We start from the raw sequence: 21,178 nt of genomic DNA on the forward strand, positions 1-21,178 counted from the left end.
AGCTTTCTCGGGTTTCTATTTAAACACACATGTACAGATAAAATTACAGAATTTTACGCTCCTTGTTAAAAAAAAAAAAAAGCAAATATATGCACTTTTTTCCCCCCTTCAAGTAAAAGATCTCCTTTGGGAGTCTGGACGTTTCAGTTCCACTCACTCAGGCAAATTACTAACTGGTCCGCTCCAGCCACCCCTTCACACTGCATTTCCCAGTTTGCAAGAGATTTCTGTTGACTGCTGCGCTGGGAGTATTCCATCATTCCCTGGGGAGCAGGGAGGGCAGAATTACAGCGAGTGTAAATTGGGGCAACTGTGTCATCTCAAACCAGTCTTCAAGTCTTGTCACTTTCTGGCGTCTCAAGTCTACACTAATCCAAACCGCCAGTTCTAACCTGTCCCAAAACAGTGACCTGCCACAGAAGGCCCTCAGTAAACACCATTTCTAGATAATCCTGACAATTTGACTTCTAATCTGGGAGTATCCCAGGCCTTCACCTCAGTTTAATACCCATTTCCTAGAATGTGAAACTTCTATGAGAATTGTTATCTCCAGGTGTGAAAGTCACTCCAAGTGCTTGAGGATCCATTTCCGAGGCTCCTTCTGGGCTGATGGGCCACTTGAGCCCTTCCTTGACAGTATATAAATCCCAAATTTGGGGTGTTTGGACCCAAAGTCAAGCTCTGGTGGATCCAGCTTTAAATCCAATCACAAGTTGCCAAATTTCCAATTTTTTTCTATTCACTTCCACAGTACTGTAGTCTTTAGGTGCTTTGACTATAGACTTGAACAAATAGAGCCCAAATCCAAGCCCTCCTCACTATTTTGGGTAACAGTAGCACTTGGTTCCCCTGCCGGCTCAGTGGTAAAGAATCCACTGGCCAGTGCCAGGAGACACAGGTTCCATCTGTATATGGGGAAGATCCCCTGGAGAAGGAAATGGCAACCCTCTCCAGTGTTCTTGCCTGGGAAATACCACGGAAGGAGGAACCTGGCGGGCTATAGTCCAAAGGGTCGAAGAGTCGAACTCGAGTTAGCAACTAACCAACAACAAAGAGCAGTGCTTACCTTGAGGCACCCACTCCAGGACTCCTGCCTGGAAAATCCCACGGACTGAGGAGCCTGGGAGGCTACAGTCCATGGGGTCGCAAAGAGTCGGACACAACTGAGTGACTTCACTTCACCTTGTGCCATGTTTTGCTTGGCCAAGCAGTGTGGCATGTGGGATCTCAATTCCCAGACCAGGGATCAAACCCATGCCCCCTGCATTGGAATTGTCTTCACCACTGGCCTGCCAGCGAAGTCCCAAACCGTGTTTGTTGTGAGGAGAAAATGACAAGTTGGGAAAACATTTGGCCTAATGCTGGCTTCTAATAAGTCCTCCAACACGGCAGTTGGAGGCCTTAGAATTATAACTGATAAATAGCACTATCTACCAACCCCTGTGCTTTTTGCTTACTATTTTTAAATTTCATTTTACATGTGGAAGATTTTTACATATTTAATTTAGAATGTAAGTTTTATCAGACAGGATTCCTTCTTTGCTGTTTCTAATCAAATTTCCACAAGAATGTCGGGGATATGTTAGACGTCTTTGTTGGCAAAGTAATGTCTCTGCTTTTTAATATGCTGTCTAGGTTGGTCATAGCTTTTCTTCCAAGGAGTAAGTGTCTTAATTTCACCAACAAAGGTCCATATAGTAAAAACTCTGGTTTTTCCAGTAGTCATGTATGGATCTGAGAGTTGGACCATAAGGCTAAGCGCCGAAGAATCAATGCTTTTGAACTGTGGTGTTGGAGAAGACTCTCAAGAGTCCCTTGGACTGCAAGATCAAACCCGTCAGTCCTAAAGGAAATCAGTCCTGAATATTCATTGCAAGGACTGATGCACCTGATGCGAAGAAATGACTCATTGGAAAAGTCCCTGATGCTAGGAAAGCTTGAAGGCAAAAGGGGACAGAGGATGAGATGGTTGGATGGCATCACAGACTCGATGGACATGAATTTGAGCAAGCTCCAGGGGTTGGTAATAGACAGGGAAGTCTGGGGTGCTGCAGTCCATGTGGTTGCAGAGTCAGACACAACTGAGCAACTGAACTGAGACACCGGAAAAAAAATTAATTTTATGTCAAACAATAAACAGCTGTCCCTTACCCTACCTATCCCTTATCCCAACCTTTTCCCTAAAATATGTGTATTTCTAAATAATATACTTTTAAGACAATTTGACTGTCCTGGGTCTTCGTTGCTGTGCCGGCTTTTCTCCAGTCGTGGAGAGTGGAGGCTACGCTCTATTGTAGCGCACAGGCTTCTCACTGTGGTAGCTTCTCTTGTTGTGGAGCACAGGCCCTAGGGCACGAGGGCTTCAGTAGTTGGGGCCGCAGGACTCTAGAGCACAGGCTCGATAGTTGTGGCAGGGGCTTAGTTGCTCTGCAGTACGAGGGATCTTCCAGCAACGGGGATCAAACCGGTGTCTCCTGCATTGGCAGACAGGTTCTTTACCACTGAGCCGCCAGGGAAGCCCTCAATAATATAATTTCTATTCATTTGTAGTTTCAGATATTTTAGGGACGTCCCCTCAGACATACACACTTTTCCGTCTTCTGATTGCAATTTGTTAATTGTACTACATTATTATGATTGTAAATAGTATTTACAGCTGAGCCATATGTGGTGATTACATTTGTTTTGTGGTAGTCAATCCAGGTTGGAGGAGGATAGGGGAAAAGGTAAAACTTAAGAGCACTTGACACGTTTGAACGTAAAAAAGGAGATTCATACTTCTGATAGACTATGACACTGAATTATTGAACAACACTTATACCAAAAAAGTAAGCAAGTGAAAAAACAAGGCAATTATGAACCACAGGGAATTTTGAAATGTGCAACGGTTGTAACAGCAAAGGCTTGTGGAGCCTTTACTTTGTGCCTGATACTTTTCTAATATACATAAAGCACCTACAGAGAGCTTTATAACTGTTACATACAATACATATCAGGGCTTCACTGATAGCTCAGTTGATAAAGAATCCACCTGCAATGCAGGATACCCCAGCTTAATTCCTGGGTTGGGAAGATCTGATGGAGAAAGGATAGGCTACCCACTCTAGTACTCTTTGGCTTCCCTTGTGGCTCAGCTAGATAAAGAATCCACCTGCAATGTGGGAAACCTGGATTCAATCCCTGGGTTGGGAAGATCCCCTGGAGAAGGGAAAGGCTACCCACTCCAGTATTCTGGCCTGGAGAATTCCACAGACTGTATAGCCTACGGGGTCCCAAAGAGTCGGACACGACTGAGTGACTTTCACTACAATACAAGGAAAAGAAAGGCAGCTAGATCTCAAGTTAGTCACTTGAACTCCCAGGGACATTTTCCTGAGGGACAGCAGTTCCGACTTCACAAGGCTGATGTGAGGATGAAATGAGCTATTATTGTATGCAAAGTGCTCAGTACAGTGCCTGGGCCATTTAAGTCTCAATCCACAAGAGCTGTTTTTAAGGAGAAAGTACTTTCAATCTGCTGTATGTCAAAAGGGAAAGCTTCAATAAATCTAATCCAAATGGACTTTTTTGGGGGGCAGGGGAAGGAAGAGCAGACACACAGTGCCTCTCTACAGTGAAAATATTAAAGTCGAAAGTTGTGATTTTTTTCCCTTCTAGAAGTCCATTTCTAATCAGGATAGGACCTGCATTGAAACTAAAAGTTCGAGGAAAAAACAATCACAGAAAACATTTTAAGTTACTTTACATCATATTCATTTTTCCAAGAGTAGCTGACATCAAGAATCCTCCTGGCGCTAATACAACTTCCCTGCTGTACATATTTAGACCTCCTATATTAGCACTGTCCACTGTGACTTTCTGCAATTATAGAAATGTTCTATAAATTTCTGTATTTGCATAGCCCCCAAACCATAGGCACTAGCTGCTTTTGACTACTGAGGACTTGCAATATGGCTAATAAAATTGAGGAAGTTCATTTTACATTTTTACAAATTTAAATTAAATCTAAATAACCACAAGTAGCTATTGACCACCATACTGGACAGGTCAGCTTTATGTGATTTGGTTGCTCAAATGCCTGTGAAAATCTACACCATTATGCATAAGTTGTTATTGTGCAGTTAATCATGTTTAATCAGTTACACTAGCTTTTGAAATGATACATCGTTAAACTTAGTGTAAGTATCTCTAGAGATGTATTGTACTCAAAAATCTTGGTTTCAAATTAGGATATTAAAAAGATCCACCCCATGTCTCACATACTGTACAATATAATTTTTTAAAAATCCAGTGATTCTTGAAACATAAATACCTAACAAAAACCAATCAACTCATTTTGATTTGTCTAGAACAGCCACTGTTTCATACAAAAAAAAAAAACAAAAACAAAACAACAAATAACAAAAAATGAACAGCTGGCACATACCAGGAGTTCTTGACATCACTGAAGTCCTAGTCTTCCCCAGGTCTACAGGCATGGGGTCATTCTGCCCTTCCCAACACAGCAGGTGCTCCCTTAAAAAAGCAGGGAGTGTGTAGAAAATAAGTGGCCTGTTTTATAAAACTCTAAATTTATTCAAAGTGTTAAAAGATTTCACTCTCTCCTCCAAAATACTTTACATTTAAAAAAAAGAAAATCAAAACCCTTTCCTGTTTTTTCTGCCACTGTACATGCTGCTGTTTCCCTTTCTGGAGACCAGCCTCTACCCCTCCAACCCTCTTCCCCTCCCTCCCTTCACTCTCAATATTGCTTTAAGTTTGTTTATAAAGCCCTCCTTCCCCTCTCCCCACAAGTCCTGCCCTGCAGGCACAGCTGCCTTTCCAGATTTCAGGCCCTTGGCTGCAGGTGAGGCAGGATGGATGGGGGAGACTGCAGACAAGGCCTGAAGGACAGAATGCTTTGTGCTTCTGGGAGAAAGGTGGATTGGCTTTTTTCTTGATCAAACAGAGGAGCCCTGTTTTTCTTTTTGCCCCATGGGCACCTGTTCAGGGCCAAATATTTGGCTTGGGGTTGCCCATGGCTGGGTAGCCTTCCCCTTCTCCAGTTTCCCCCAGGCATAGGTCCATGACAGCTGGGTCTGACGACTGTACCGTGTGTCCGCCTGTGGGTTGTGAAGGACGGGAAGAGTGGCACAGGACTAGAGCGGGGCTTGATGGAGCCTGACTTCTCAGCGTTATCTGGGCACCAAACACGCAGGGGAGGAAGTTTTGGTTTTGGAGAGGCAAAACCAGGGTCAGCCAGTGCCACAGAAGTAGGGATGAGCAGGAAGGTCTGACCATATGGCTGTGGGGTGAGCAATGTTCTTTCTGATAAAAACCCCTCCCCTCTCTTCCATCTATCCCACCCTCATCCTGTAGGTCCCAGGATGATTCCAGAAAAGAGGGGGGCATAAAGGGGAGAAGGGTTCTGTTCTGCTGATGAGGAAAAGGCAGGAGGTGACAGAGTACTTGGGGCTGGGAGAGGCCTGCTGGAACACGCAGTCGTCACGGCTTCCCTGTTCCAAGAGGGAGGTTGGGGGGGCCAGGAACCAGGCCCTCACAGGCTTCACCAGCTCTGTTCCTTGTCCTTGACTAGTAAGACTGTGTGCTGGCCCCCGCTGGACACAGTTAAGACCACCCGGTTCTCCAGCTGTTTGCCTGTCATCTCCACGGGGCTCCAGGCATCTTCGTCCTGTCCCGTGCCCAGTTGGTAGTTGGTGCCCATGCCCCAGGCGAAAACACGACCTATAGGGGAGAGAAACAGGGGCAGCTGTCTCGAGGATCCCCAGCCCCAGCTTTCTTCTGCAGGGTGAGAAGCCTGGCACATGAGGGTGCCTTCTGGGCTTGGCCTGAGGCAGCCTGGCAATGTCCCAGCCTCCGGGGAGTTCAGAGAAGCTGGGAGGAGGCAAGGAGATGATGGACAAAAAAGAGCTTTGTCAACCAGAGACCACAGCCCTTATGCATTGACAAAGACTTCTCCCTGCTCCCAGGCAGACCTTTCAAGGCCTGACAATGACTGGTCATTCCCCAAACCCCTACATCACCTCCATTCCCTGAACCACCTGCCTGTGAGACTGTTCTGGACGTTCTCCTTTCCTTACCATTAAGGACTAAACCTTCAAGGTGCGGTGAGCCCCGCTTCCCCAGGAACTCCTTCTGGACAGTCCCGGATCCAGCAGCTCTGCCAGCCCGCTTTCTCAAGGCCTCCAAGTCTGCTCCCTCAGGCTTTGGCAACAACTTGTCCACACCCCCCTCTGCTGTGCTTGCCAGGACCCCAACTACTAAGCTTTCTTTCTCCTAATGATATTTTAAGTACAACTCCCTGGGAAGCTGGCAGTTACTAGTTTGTATAAAAAAAGGGTCACCAAGATATAAATGTAAAGGCGTGCCTGTGTGAGGAGTCTGGAGACCTGGGTTCCAGTCCTGCCTGTTGGTGCCTGTGTGTTCAGTTGTATCTGACTCTTCGTGACTCCATGGACTGTGACCACCAGGCTCCTCTGTCCATGGGAATTTCCAGGCAAGAATACTGGAGTGCATTGCCATTTCCTTCTCCAGGGGATCTTCCCGACTCAGGGATCGAACCCATAACTCCTGTATCTCTTGCACTGGCAGGTAGATTCTTTACCACTGAGCCACCCAGGAAGCCTTGCCTATCTGGGCCTCAGTAATTAATATATCTCCTTGGCTCCAACACATTAAAATAATTTTAATAATGTGTTTACCCACTTTATGTCATCAAAGCCAGAACTTCTATCAGGACAAAAACAACGTCATCACAAATACTGCTTCCCACATCTTAGTTCCATAGAATGGCGGGCAATGGAACCTGCCAGGCACTCTGCTAAGAATCATGACCCCCAGACCCCAACCAGACCGACTGTGGGCGGTCCCACTCACCATCCTTGGTCACAGCATACCCCACAGAAGCTCCACAAGCCACTGAGGAGACCGTGGGCAGCCTGGGGATCAGGGTGGGTACGCTCTTCTCCTCAGCACCTTCCCCAAGGCCCAGCCGCCCATACTCAGCCCGGCCCAGGCTGTATGCTTTTCCTGTGGGAGGAGGGAGAGAGACGAAGAATAGCAGACGGCATGATCCAGGTAGGCCGGGTGGGCACTGATATCCATGGGAGCGGGTCCCCCAATCCCAAGGTGGTGGTGAGATCTGCAGCATCTCTTTCAGTGTGGAGGGAAGCCTGGAAGAACCTCCACAGGCCCCACTTAACTCCCAGGTAGAAGACCACCAGGATGCTGGTGGGTGGGGTGACCCTCATGGACCCACAGTTAGCCCAATCCATGGAGCAGGCCCAGGTTCCAAGCACTGTTGTTTACGGAGTGGGCCCAGACCTGTGCCCAGGGAACACTCTACCCTCACCCCAGAGAGAGGTCTAGACCCCCTACCTTCTGAATCCATGCAGACAGTATGGTGCTGGCCCCCGGAGAAGCCCACCCAGGACTTGGTGGAGTTCTTGAAGGATGTTAGGTTCTGAGGTACAAAACAGGATTCTGTGCCTTGGGTTCCTGGGGGGGAAAGGCCAGGATGGGGCTGTCAGGGGTGACACTGTCCAAGGAATTGCCTTCTTTATCCCTTCCCTCATCACATCCGCTCATCACAACTAGAGAAAGCCGCAGTGCAGCAACAAAGACCCAGCACAACCAAAAATACATAAATAAATACTCAAAACAACAACTGAGGCTCTGAGCGGTTAGGTGACCCCCACACGGAGGGGACACAATGAGTGAGTGGTGGAGGCGGGATTGCAACCCAAGTCACTCTGGGACCCACCAAGTTGATGGTAGTTGGAGAGGCCAAAGCCATATACATGGCCCTCGGAGGAGATGGCGAAGGTAAAGTAGGCACCGCAGAAGGCATCCTGGAACCTGACATGGCCCCGGCTTCCCCTGGATTTCAGCATCACACACTTGGGGACCAGGAGTCGTTCTGCAGGCAGAGAGAAGGTCAGGGTCAGTGGCACACACATGGCCTCTCCCCTCTGCCCCACTGTGTCTCCTTTACTGCTGAAGCCCTCACAGGGAGCCTAAGCAGGGACTCTTCTCTGTAGAATACAGAAGAGGAAACTGAGGCCAACAGAGGCCAGGTGCCTCACTCAGACCCCCACAGCCATAGAGGTAACATTTATATGGGACTTACGCTGTCAGACAGCCTTCTATATGAACTCTGTGCACTTCACAACAACCCAGTGAGGCAGGTAGTTTAGAGATAGGGAAACTGTGTCTGGGGGCCCACGGCCAGTAAGGGGTAGAGCCAAGATTCAACTCTGAGGTAGTCTGGGGATTCCTCAACTATCACTGCAGGTCCACCCGATGCAAGCCTGAACACAAGAGAATCCCTTCTGTCTTTGACCTTCAGCAGGGGATGGCTTGCCAACTTGCCCCACCAGAGGAACCTAAGCTACCTACTTTAAGGGAAATTAAAATGGAGGTAGTCGTGTTCGGGCTTCAGAAGTAGGGGAGCAGGCCTCTGACTGACATCTGACCTTGCCTGGACCCTGCTTGGACTATATGCCTACTTGTGAACACACCAATTGTTACCAGTAAGTCCAGTGGCGCTTAAAAAAGGGAGTGGGTCTTGGAATTTCTTAAGCCCCTGGAGGTCTGGCCAACGCCCTGAGGTCAGACGAAATCTTGTGATGCACAGGTGAAACCAACAACATCTTGTTTGTGTGTGATGAGTGGTTTCTTTTGTTAACGAATCCTTTGAACATAAACTGAAACTAAATCAGCAAAACACCTACCAAGGGGCTTCCCTGGTGGCTCAGTGGTAACGAATCTGCCTGCCAGTGCAGGAAGCTTGGGTTCAATCCCTGATCCCAGAAGATCCCACATGCCGTAAGCTCATGAGCCAAAACTACTGAGCCTGTGCTCGAGAGCCTGGGAGCCACAACTACTGAGCCCATGAGCTATGATTACTGAAGCCTGTGTGCCCTAGACTCTGTGCTCCGCAACAAGAGAAGCCACTGTAATGAGAAGTTGACTAGAGAGTAACCCCCACTTGCCACAACTAGAGAAAAGCCCATGCAGCAATTAAGACCTAGCACAGACAAAAATAAATGAAAAACAAACAAACACCTACCAAGGCCCTGACGGCCACCACGATTGGCAAATAATTCAGGTACGCGGCCCAGTTGGCCCTGCTCCCCGGAGCCCAAAGTATAGAGGTCGCCATCAACTGTCAGCATCACCAAGTGGTCATTTCCTGAGGGTGAGAGGAAAGCAGGAGATGCAGGGCTTGTCTGTAAGGCCCAACCCAGCAAAAGGTTCTCCACCTCCTGCCCAGAGCAAGATGCCAGACTCACCCGAGGCCACCTTCACCACGGGCACACTCAGCTGCACCTGCACGGGCACCATGCTCTTTTTCATGGGTTCCAAGAGCCCGATCACACCGTTATTGTCCTGGAGGGGAGGGCGGGTCAGTTTTCAGCCAGCCCTGCCTGTCTCATACCAGCCAGATCCAGCTTTGCAGACACCCCCCAGAGGTGTGTGGTGAAGGGCACTGGTGCCAGGTGAGCATGGAGAGGTAGACAGGAGCCAGGCCACACAGTGAAATACTCATGAGTGAAATCAGTGGTCTGTGATTTGCATTAAAATATAACAAAGGAGTTGGGGAATGGAAGGGAGTGAAAATCAAACAAGTTTGGTCATAAGCTGATAATTGTTCAGGCAAGTAAATAAGAGTTCAAAATAGCATTCTGATTACTCTTACATGTTTGAAATTCTCCATTAAAATGTGTTAAAAGAGCTCCAATGAGGAAATATCAGATTCCTTTATTTCTGACATTTCAAAATAAATTGAATAACAAAGTACCAAAACAATTTTAATGCTGAATCTGCTGTTTAAACCACACTCTCCTGTCTTGAAAATTCTGAAATATGCCTCTGAGAAGTGTGGAAGGAGACTGGGAAGCGGAGGAGGAAGGTTAAAAGGGAGGAGATGTGTCAGCAGGCTTCTTGGCTCAGCCGAAGACCAAAGGTATCCCTGAGCCACTCCTTTTCCATGACACACAACATAACATCAGATTCACAGCAACAGTCAGTAGTGTGCACAGGCCTGATGAAGAACCAGAAACCTGGGTCTGGTCCAAGCCCTTCCCAGGGTCTCAATTTCTCCACAAGTACAACACGGGCATGGAGATGGGGCCCCACCAGCTGTACTTAATTCTGCTCACCAGCTCCACAGCCATCCTCCAGACCCAGTCTTACCCGGAAAGAGCCCCAGAGGAAGACACGGCCATCCTCGGTGAGGGCTGCTGTGTGACTGTCTCCTGCTGACACCTGTACCACCTTCTCTTGCAGGTCCACTTTCCCAGGGACCATCTCTGAGCCCTCCACTGACGTATCCCTTCCCAGAGCACCCTCGTCATTGCAGCCGAAGGAGTAGACCTGTGCAGAGGATGTCCCCGTTAGTGCGAGGTCTGGCCTCTCAGTATCTTCTTGTCTAGGCCACTCCCTGCTTATCTAGCCAGCTCCATCTCTACAGAGTAATGCATATGGTTCCGAGCTCCTTCCCCAAGGCCCCCAGCCCCAGGTCCTGTCCCGTCTGGTGCCACCCTGACCTACCTGGCCACTTTTGCTTAGGCACACAGTGTGCATGCCCCCAGCCTCAGCCTGCACGATGTCTTCTGGAATGGACACTAGGGCTGGCTTCTTCCTCTCCATCACATTCTCGCCCAGCCCCAGCTGGCCCACGTCGCCCTGGCCCAGTGTCAGCACCACACCTGGTTCTGTGCCGTGGGACCTATGGGAGACTGAGGGGTAAAGAAGATAGCCCCTGAGTGTGCAGGATGACAAGAGAGAGGAGAGGGTGCTGCACAGGCTGTGGGATAACACAGACCTGGGTTCAAATCCGTGCCCTGCCACAGAACATTAGTTAGACCTCTCCAAGCCTAAGCGTCCTCATCTGTGAAACGAGGGTAAGAGAAGTACCTATCTCATCGAATGTTTGTGAAGATTAAAAACTGAGCACATTAGGGACTTCCCTGGTGGTCCAGTGGTTAAGACTTTGCCTTCCAATAGAGGTGTGCATAGGTTCAATCCTTGGAGGGGGAACTAAGATCCAACATGCCTCATACCCAAAAAACCAAAACACAAAACAAGCAATACTGAAACAAATTCAATGAAGACTTTAAAATATGACTCACATAAAAAGAATTTTAATTTTAAATGAAAACCCAAAAAACTCCACATATTCTTTAATCTGTATTTATTTATTTGGCTATGCTCAGTCCCAGTGCAACATGCAGGCTCCTTAGTTGTGGCCCGTGGGATCTAGTTCCCTGATCAGGAATGGAACGCTGGCTCCCTTCACTAGGAGCAGAGTCTTAGCCACTGGACTACCAGCAAAGTGCCCACCTAAGCGCATTATTAATGTGAGTGGAAGGAAATGGCAATAATATACTTGATACAGAGAAAAAAATTCAGGTGGGGAGGAGAAGTGGGGCACAAGATAGCTTTTCTGATTGGCTGTTCTTGGTCAGGAACCAACTAACAGAGAGGGCATAATAACATCTAACACTGCTTATTCTACGAATGTTAAATTGATTTGCAGCCCCCCACATTATGCTATAGGCCTTCCATTTCAGGCTCCCATTTTATAGAAAAGGAGAACAGAGCCTTGCTGCTGCTGCTGCTGCTGCTAAGTCACTTCAGTCGTGTCCAACTCTGTGCGACCCCATAACAGCAGCCCATCAGGCTCCGCCGTCCCTGGGATTGTCCAGGTAAAAACACTGGAGTGGGTTGCCATTTCCTTCTCCAATGCATGAAAGTGAAAAGTGAAAGTGAAGTCGCTCAGTCGTGTCCGACGCTTCGCGACCCCATGGACTGGAGCCCACCAGGCTCCTCCGTCCATGGGATTTTCCAGGCAAGAGTACTGGAGTGGGGTGCCATTGCCTTCTCCGGAACAGAGCCTTAGACAGTGTCATAAGAGCTAATAACGAGTAAAGTTTGCGGTGAAACCAAATCAAGGAGGCCTACATGGTCAGAGCACAGTCTCTAGTCTCCATCCTCAGGCTGTGACTTAACCACTGGACATAGGCACACTGACCCCCTCTCCACTTCTTTTGGGGAGCAGACACGCAGCTGAAGAGGAAAGGGAGGAGTAAGAGACCGCAAGAGGTACGCGCCAATCAGAGTGCAGTGCTGGGCCATCTGTCAACCAACGAAGGGCGGGGCCGCCAGAGCCCCGGACAGCCAATGCCGTCCAGCCCCTCCCCCCGGGGGTGTGGCCACGGCTGCCAGGACTGCTGCGGCTGCGCAGAGGGCGCTCTGGGCAGGCAGCCACCTGGTCCGGCCTTCTGGACAGGAGAGCACAGCCCGCAGGCACCTTGGCAGGAGCGGGCGCCTGGAACACGGCGGGAAGCAACGGCCCTCACTGCCTGGTTACGAGGGTCTGCAAAAGACAGACACTGTCTGAGTGTGGGTCCACACTCCCCCGACCCTCCCAGACTGGGGGTGGCTCTCCTCCCTGAATCCCTCCAGGGTCCGAGCAGAGAGGAGACCAAAGGCACTTCTCTCGAATGCTAACCAGGAAACGAGCTCATTTTCCTCATGGCAGCCCGGTGAGGTTGCCCGTTTTATGAATGAGGTTAGTGATTTGCCACAGCTATACAGCTAGAAAGTGGCAGAGCCAGGACGTGAACCCAGTCTGGAGGTCAATGGTCTTAACTAGGCATTACTGCCTAGGGCAAAGCCGTAGGGTCTAGTTTTTCACCTGTATCTGAGTGCTTTTAAGCAAGTCTCTGCCCCTTTATCATTCCCAGAGGGTGGGAATCAGTGAGCTACAGGAGACCCTCCAGCTGGGTGGAGTTCCTGGACTTCCTGGCCCCTTGGCTTCAAATCTCAGGGAGGAAGGAGCCCAGTACCAGATTCTGGGGATGCCAAGAGGCCACCCATACTGAGGGCCAACTTACCCTTCACCTTCTTGCTTTTGGGGAGGGCATCTTCTGGGGGAGACCTTCTCTTAGCTATACGCTTGGGTGGCATCTTCTTGTCCTGAAAAACCCAGGCAAAGACTCCATGTCAGAAATGGCTCTATTCAGGCAATATTTATCAAAAACCCTAAAAAAAATGAAAAGAAATGCCTAGCAATTCCACTTCTCGGAATTTACCTGAGAAGAACCAAATAATAAATAAACCCAAAGATTAAGTTCCACTAATATTCTCTACTGTATTCTTCGTAACATTAAGAAACAAAAACAACAAAAAATGGAGCAACCCATGTACTTAGGAGTAGGGGATTGGCTAAATAATACGTGGAATACTGATGATAAAACAGTACGAAGCCACTGAAAGTGATGTTTTCAGAGATTTATTTACTGAATCATTGCCAAGTAACATAAGCAGATTGAAAAACAGGCCATCATCCTACTTGTGGAAAAGAAAAAGCATACACATATAAAAATATATGGAAGGAAATACATTCAGTATTAATAATGGTAACCTCTGGAAAATGTGATTACGGACAAATTTTACTTCTTTCTTTATATCTTAATCTAAGATACAAACAGCATGTATTTTTAAATTTTATTATTAAAAAATTAAAACACTGAAGAACATTCAATGAACGTCACAACTCCTTGCAATCCCAACATAACCATAGTCACTCTGGTGATACATTACTGTTATAATCAGACCACACAAACACACACTCACAGCTATTTTCATTAAATAAAACCAACCCAGACCACTTTCTCAACTGCAGTCCAGTCGTTAGGAATCTGCCTGCCAATGCAGGGGACACAGGTTCAATCCCTGGTCCAGGAAGACTCCACATGCTGTGAGGCAACTAAGCCCATGCACCACAACTACTCTGCCTGCATGCCCTAGAGCCCACACTCACGAGAGAAGCCACTGCAATGGAAGCCCATGCAGCGCAACAGAGTAGGCCAGACTCACTGCAACTAGAGAACGCCTGTAAGCAGTAATGAAAACCCTGCATAGCCAAAATTTAAATACATTTAAAAAACAAAACCATCTGTGCTCTTTGATCCAAAATGCCACCACTCCTAGGAGGAACCTGGCTTTCCTTTAAACCCATCCAACAAGAGATAAACACTGTATATGAACTCATACTAGCATACAACGCCTGTTACAAAGGCGGAAAGGAAATCACCTCTGGGCGACACGAAAGGTTGTGGCAGCTCGCACGATCCAGGGCAGCTGAGCCAGCTGAGCCGTCAGCGCTGACTGCCTCCTTGCTTCAGCTAAATGCTGTTGCCTTCTCAAGGCCACTGAGAACAGACACTCTGCCCTAGTGTCTCAATTTCAACCCAGCCCAAATTGGGTCAAAAGCCCTTTTTCCTCCACATAAGCAGTTTCTGAAATAAATCTTTATTGAGCCTGGTTTTTAAGGTTATGAAAGACAGCTAAGCCTTAAGGCTCCCAAACTCTGTGATCCCTCTGGAACAGACACCAGGGCCCAGGCAATTTGCAGCTATCCAGATGCAAAAGCGGTAGAGCAAGTAGTGGTTAAGAGGAGCCAGGCTATGTACTCAGCTACTTTCTGGCTGTCTGACCTTGGACAAAGTTACTTAGTCTCTTCACCATTCAGTTTTCTCCTCAGTAAAATGGAGATAGTTATTACTCAAAATCGATGTGGATGGTGAGTGCTGTCATGAAATAAAAGACCCTGATGCTGGGAAAGATTAAAGGTAAAAGGAGAAGGGGGCAGCAGAGGATGAGACGGTTAGATAGCATCACTGACTCAGTTCAGTTCGGTCGCTCAGTTGTGTCCAACTCTTTGCAACCCCATGGACTGCAGCACGCCAGGCTTCTCTGTCCATCACCACCTCCAGGAGCTTATTCAAACTCATGTCCATCGAGTCAGTGATACCATCCAACCAACCATTTTACCCTCTGTCATCCCCTTCTCCCGCGTACAATCTTTCCCAGCGTACAATCTTTCTCAGTGTCAGGGTCTTTTCAAATGAGTCAGCTCTTCGCATCAGGTGGCCAAAGTATTAAGAGTTTCAGCTTCAACATCAGTCCTCCCAATGAATATTCAGGACTGATTCCCTTTAGGATGGACTGGCTGGCTCTCCTTGCAACCCAAGGGACTCTCAAGAGTCTTCTCTAACACCACAGTTCAAAAGCATCAACTCTTCGGCGATCAGCTTTCTTTATAGTCCAACTCTCACATGCATACATGACCACTGGAAAAACCATAGCCTTGACTAGACAGACCTTTGTTGACAAAGTAATGTCTCTGCTTTTCAATATGCTGTCTAGGTTGGTCATAACTTTTCTTCCAAGGAGTAAGCGTCTTTTAATTTCATGGCTGCTGTCACCATCTGCAATGATTTTGGAGCCCCCCAAAATAAAGTCTGCCACTGTTTCCACATCTATTTGCCATGAAGTGATGGGACCAGATGCCATGATCTTAGTTTTTCTGAATGTTGAGCTTTAAGCCAACTTTTTCACTCTCCTCTTTCACTTTCATCAAGAGGCTCTTTAGTTCTTCTTTGCTTTCTGCTGTAAGTGTGGTGTCACTGACTCAACGGACATGAATTTCAGCAAATTCCGAGAGTGGAGGACAGAGGAGCCTGGCGTGCTGCAGGCCATGGGGCTGCAAAGAGACATGACTGAGCAACTGAACAACAATAGTACCTACACATTGTTATGACTATGACTAAATGAGCTAATACTGTAAAAGTAATTACAGGGTGGTTCGATCTCTGGGTCAGGAAGATCACCTGGAGGACGGTGTGGCAACCCACTCCAGTATTCTGATCTGGAGAATCCCATGGACAGAGGAGCCTGGCGGGCTACAGTCCATAGGGTCGCAAAGAGTCAGACATGACTGAAGTGACTTAGCATGCACACATACAATTACAGGGTAGGGTAAGGGCTCAATCGGAGAAGGCAATGGCACCCCACTCCAGTACTCTTGCCTGGAAAATCCCTTGGATGGAGTCTGGTAGGCTGTAGTCCATGGGGTCACTAAGAGTCGGACATGACTGAACAACTTCCCTTTCACTTTTCACTTTCATGCATTGGAGGAGGAAATGGCAACCCACTCCAGTGTTCTTGCCTGGAGAATCCCAGGGACGGGGGAGCTTGATGGGGTCGCACAGAGTCGGACACGACTGAAGTGACTTAGCAGCAAGGGCTCAATAAATCAATGCTAGTGTTTAAACATCTAGGGTCTGTTCCAGATAGTGCTTAGGCACAGCTAATCTAATCTAACCACCTCTCCTTCATTTTATAGAAAAGGGATGGAGACTTTAACCAAGGCTATAAATGGCAAGAGAATTCTAAGAACCCTTCTCTGGAGCCTCTCCAGCTCCCCGTTCCACGTTCCACGGTATATGAACATGAGGTCAACGGCCTGGAACCTCCAGGCACATTTCTGCTGGCTGACCTGGGGGAGGAGAACAAAGTGCCGAAGACAAGGAAGCAGCCAAAGGCCTAGAATGCCCCACGGCTGTGTGGACTGAGCCTCTGCAGGCTGAGCTTCTACAGGCTGAGACTGGCCCAGTTTTGACTTTGTTGAGGTGGCAGTTCTATGTTTCACCCAACTTTTATTCTCCCAGGGTGGCAACTCCTCCCCTCCAACCAGCCTCTTTGAGACCCCTCTTCCCACATTAGAAATGCACCTTCACTGGGATCAGTTCAGTTGCTTTCCCCTGATGCTGGGAAAGACTGAAGGTAAAAGGAGAAGGGGGCGGCAGAGGATGAGATGGTTAGATAGCATCACTGACTCAGTTCAGTTCAGTTGCGCAGTCGTGTCCAACTCTTTGTGACAGCATGGACTGCAGCATGCCAGGCTTCCCTGTTCATCACCAACTCCCAGAGCTTACTCAAACTCATGTCCATCGAGTCAGTGATGCCATCCAACCATCTCATCCTCTGTCATCCCCTTTTCCTGCCTTCAATCTTTCCTAGCATCAGGATCTTTTCCAATGAGTCAGCTCTTCGCATCAGGGATAGAGCTGTGGTTTGCTCAACCCTGCTTGTGCAACCATGTTTGGCCTCTCTGAGCTGTGTGTATCCTCATGTAAAGGGATGCAATGACCACTTCGAGGGCTGCTGTCCAGATGGAATGAAATGTCTGCGAAGGGTTTTGCAGTGCCAAGCACACGGTACCCAGCAGCATGGACCCAATACTGCCATGAATGCTTACTACCACTGCTTGGCTCTGGACCGGGGGTAGCAAGGAAGAAGACAACTCACCCTCCACCTGCTCTCACGGAGCTTACAGACAGAACACATACGCACGCAGAGAGAGTGTTATTACAGACAGTGTGGGCTGCTCAACAGGCAAGGTGATACAGTAGGAATATTCCAGGGACACAGCAGTGTAGATGTATTTAATGCCACTGAACCATATACAGTTAAAAATGGCTACAATGGTAAATTTTATGTTATGAATTGTTTATCACAATAAAAAAAAAAGAGAGTAACTGGGATAGGAGAGGAGATATAGGTCAGACAGGTGACATCTGGGCTAAGACTTGAAATACTAGGCACAGAAAGCCAGCAGGGGAAGGCCTGGACAAAAGCATGTGATGTGCTCAGGAACCTGGGGAGACCAGCAGGGCTGCAGCTGGACAGTGATGGATCAGAGGCACAAGGGGAGCAGGGGCCGGGTCGTACAAGGCCTAGTAGGGAAAACAGACAAGCGTTAAGAAGACTGTCTCATTAACGATTGTTCTGGAAGGGACTGGAAGAGGAGGCGATTGCAAGCATCCAAATGAGAGAAGTTGGTGACATGATTTGGTCTGAGGCAACAAATAAAAATACACAATTTAGGAAACAGGCTTGCTTTGCCAGTGGATTAGATGTAGGGAATGAGGGTGGGGGAGGAACCCAGAATGACTATTTCATCCTAAAAAATCCAGGGGATCCTGGGCAGGGCCCCTTTGATCCCCCTATGAACTTAGTCCAACACAAGGACTCCTAGCCTTTGGCTTAAGTGACTAGGTAGATGGTAGACTTCCAGTTACTGAGAAGACTAGGGGACAAACAGGGTGGAGAGACTGAGAGGTTTTTGTCAAGTGTGAAGTGTGCAGGAACTGATCAAGAAGGGATGTTAAGGTGGCAGAGCTGGATGGGTTAAGGAGTGTGGGACACACCAGGGACCCACTTTTTCCAGTAAACAGCTCATAACCCTTGGCCAGGTTGGCACTGGTTCACTGGGTCTGGGGCCCTGTCCCGCCAAAGGCATATTTCCCCGTCAGCTCATCAGAATGACCTGCAGCCGTCAGCTCTGCTGGGGAGGGAGACTGAGAAGGAGCTTGGAAAAGTACTCACAACAAGAAGTTAAGTGAAAAACAAAACAAAACAAAACAGAATGGTATCAGCACATTGGTGCTGCTGTTGGGTTGAGCTATGGGAAAGGCCTGGAGTGGAGACAGAAAAACAAAGGCTATAGGAGGTATTCGGTGTCATGGATCATTAACCAAAAAAAAAAAAAAAATGAATCTACCATTCATGATCTTTTTAAAAAGACCTCCAGGGTTTGGTACTGACACAACTTCTGGGCTCACCCTCCCTTCTCACAGTCTTAGACTGCTTACTCTTCTCTCCATAACAGTGCGTCTCCATCCCACCCCAGCGCTATCCTACTGCAAGAACTTCTACTCAAAGTTGCCTCCATTGGTACACTACCTCGGATCCCTCTCTCAATCCTAAAGGAATCATTCTCTCCAAGAAATTAGGACAGACTTTGGATCCTAATTATTTAACCAGTCTGCTCCTTCAGATGAGTCTCTTTGGGGCACTGGCCACACCTACCTTCTAACAACCTTTAACTTCTCACAACAAGCTGAAGAGGGCTCTGTCACTCTTATTTAACAGCTGAGGGAACTGGGGCGCAGAGAAGTAGATTTACTTGCTTAAGTTGGCACAGCCGGAAAAGAGAGCCAGGAATGGAATCCAGGTATACCTGAAAATTAAAAGCAAAAGAACAGTTGGCTAAAGGCAGGTCATGGTCCAGGCAGTGATCGAGGCAGCCTGGACAGGGCTCCCCAGGATCTCCTATGAACCTGGCCAAAGGCAAGGAGCAGAGGGTGGGAGCCTGCTGAAAGGGACAAGACGGTGGGTGAGAGCAAAGGGGAGACACGGAAGCAGTGAGGGCCTGGGAGAGTGGGCCAGGCCGGCGACAGATCTGCTGAAGCACGTGTGGAAGGACCACAAGCACAGCTCCGTGCCGCGGTACAGAGCGCACCAGCTTTTAAGTCCCGCCCACCTGAGTCCCCTTTGAACTTGAGAGTCTTCGTCTCTCAAAGGGAGGACTCCAGGCACTGCGGTGTCTATCAACAATCCCGGAGGCAATGCGGGGGATGAGAACGCACCTTCTAAAAGGTGGAGCCCTGCACCCATGACCCACATGCATGTTTTCTACCGCACAAATCAGTCCTTTGGACAGACTTCCTCTCTAACCACTCTGGTTTTATTTATTTCTTTAATTTCTCTTAGTTCCTTGACCAGGGATTGAACCTGTGCCCTCTACAGTGGACATGTGGTGTCTTAACCACTGGACCACCAGGGAAGTCCCTGGGTGTGCTTTCTTAACTAGACATCGAGAGTCTGGGCTGGGTGTAAGTCTTAGTCTTTGTCCCCACCCCTCACTCCCCAGTAGACAAACACAGCTTCCATCTTCAAGGAGTTCACAGTCTGGAAGAAGAGTGAGATACAATCTCAATAAGTCAGATACAGAGTCAACTTCCAGTAACAGTCTCCTAAGGTGAAGATAGAGTGCCTGATGAACTATGGAATGAGGTTCGTGACATTGTACAGGAGACAGGGATCAAGACCATCCCCATGGAAAAGAAATGCAAAAAAGCAAAATGGCTGTCTGGGGAGGCCTTACAAATAGCTGTGAAAAGAAGAGAAGTGAAAAGCAAAGGAGAAAAGGAAAGATATAAGCATCTGAATGCAGAGTTCCAAAGAACAGCAAGAAGAGATAAGAAAGCCTTCCTCAGCGATCAATGCAAAGAAATAGAGGGAAACAACAGAATGGGAAAGACTAGAGATCTCTTCAAGAAAATTAGAGATACCAAGGGGACATTTCATGCAAAGATGGGCTCGATAAAGGACAGAAATGGTATGGACCTAACAGAAGCAGAAGATATTAAGAAGAGGTGGCAAGAATACACAGAAGAACAGTACAAAAAAGATCTTCACGACCCAGATAATCACGATGATGTGATCACTCATCTAGAGCCAGACATCCTAGAATGTGAAGTCAAGTGGGTCTTAGAAAGCATCACTACGAACAAAGCTAGTGGAGGTGATGGAATTCCAGTTGAGCTCTTTCAAATCCTGAAAGATGATGCTGTGAAAGTGCTGCACTCAATATGCCAGCAAATCTGGAAAACTCAGCAGTGGCCACAGGACTGGAAAAGGTCAGTTTTCATTCCAATCCCAAAAAAAGGCAATGCCAAAGAATGCTCAAACTACCGCACAATTGCACTCATTTCACACGCTAGTAAAGTAATGCTCAAAATTCTCCAAGCCAGGCTTCAGCAATATGTGAACCGTGAACTTCCGGATGTTCAAGCTGGTTTTAGAAAAGGCAGAGGAACCAGAGGTCAAACTGCCAACATCCGCTGGATCATGGAAAAAGCAAGAGAGTTCCAGAAAAACATCTATTTCTGCTTTATTGACTATGCCAAAGCCTTTGACTGTGTGGATCACAATAAACTGTGGACAATTCTGAAAGAGATGGGAATACCAGACCACCTGACCTGCCTCTTGAGAAATCTGTATGCAGGTCAGGAAGCAACAGTTAGAACTGGACATGGAACAACAGACTGGTTCCAAATAGGAAAAGGAGTATGTCAAGGCTGTATATTATCACCGTGCTTGTTTAACTTATATGCAGAGTATATCATGAGAAACGCTGGACTGGAAGAAACACAAGCTGGAATCAAGATTTCTGGGAGAAATATCAATAACCTCAGATATGCAGATGACACCACCCTTATGGCAGAAAGTGAAGAGGAACTCAAAAGCCTCTTGATGAAAGTGAAAGAGGAGAGTGAAAAAGTTGGCTTAAAGCTCAACATTCAGAAAACGAAGACCATGGCATCCAGTCCCATCACTTCATGGGAAATAGATGGGGAAACAGTGGAAACAGTGTCAGACTTTATTTTTCTGGGCTCCAAAATCACTGCAGATGGTGACTGCAGCCATGAAATTAAAAGACACTTACTCCTTGGAAGGAAAATTATGTCCAACCTAG

General features: G+C 47.7%; 1 protein-coding gene across 11 annotated transcripts in view; it reads right to left on the reverse strand.

The window, feature by feature from the left end:
• Positions 1-2,090: 2,090 nt before the first annotated feature.
• Positions 2,091-21,178, reverse strand: part of RCC1 (regulator of chromosome condensation 1) — a 37,283-nt gene continuing 18,195 nt past the window's right edge. For 4 of the 11 annotated variants that reach the window (XM_061390894.1, XM_061390884.1, XM_061390917.1 and 1 more), the window contains 11 exons: positions 18,727-18,877; positions 12,903-12,984; positions 12,275-12,382; positions 10,555-10,742; positions 10,198-10,377; positions 9,294-9,390; positions 9,071-9,193; positions 7,763-7,918; positions 7,378-7,497; positions 6,877-7,029; positions 2,752-5,724 (listed from right to left, as the gene is read on the reverse strand). In XM_061390894.1, the coding sequence (XP_061246878.1) occupies positions 5,546-5,724; positions 6,877-7,029; positions 7,378-7,497; positions 7,763-7,918; positions 9,071-9,193; positions 9,294-9,390; positions 10,198-10,377; positions 10,555-10,742; positions 12,275-12,382; positions 12,903-12,975 (1,377 nt within the window). In that variant the 5' untranslated portion in view covers positions 12,976-12,984; positions 18,727-18,877 and the 3' untranslated portion in view covers positions 2,752-5,545. Of the gene's footprint in view, positions 2,475-2,751; positions 5,725-6,876; positions 7,030-7,377; positions 7,498-7,762; positions 7,919-9,070; positions 9,194-9,293; positions 9,391-10,197; positions 10,378-10,554; positions 10,743-12,274; positions 12,383-12,902; positions 12,985-14,104; positions 15,170-18,726; positions 18,878-21,178 lie in introns of those variants that run through there. The other 7 variants (XM_061390907.1, XM_061390935.1, XR_009731282.1 and 4 more) reach the window with 6 other exon arrangements.

Source organism: Bos javanicus, chromosome 2 (assembly GCF_032452875.1).
Source record: "Bos javanicus breed banteng chromosome 2, ARS-OSU_banteng_1.0, whole genome shotgun sequence".
NCBI classification, from domain to species: Eukaryota; Metazoa; Chordata; class Mammalia; order Artiodactyla; family Bovidae; genus Bos; species Bos javanicus.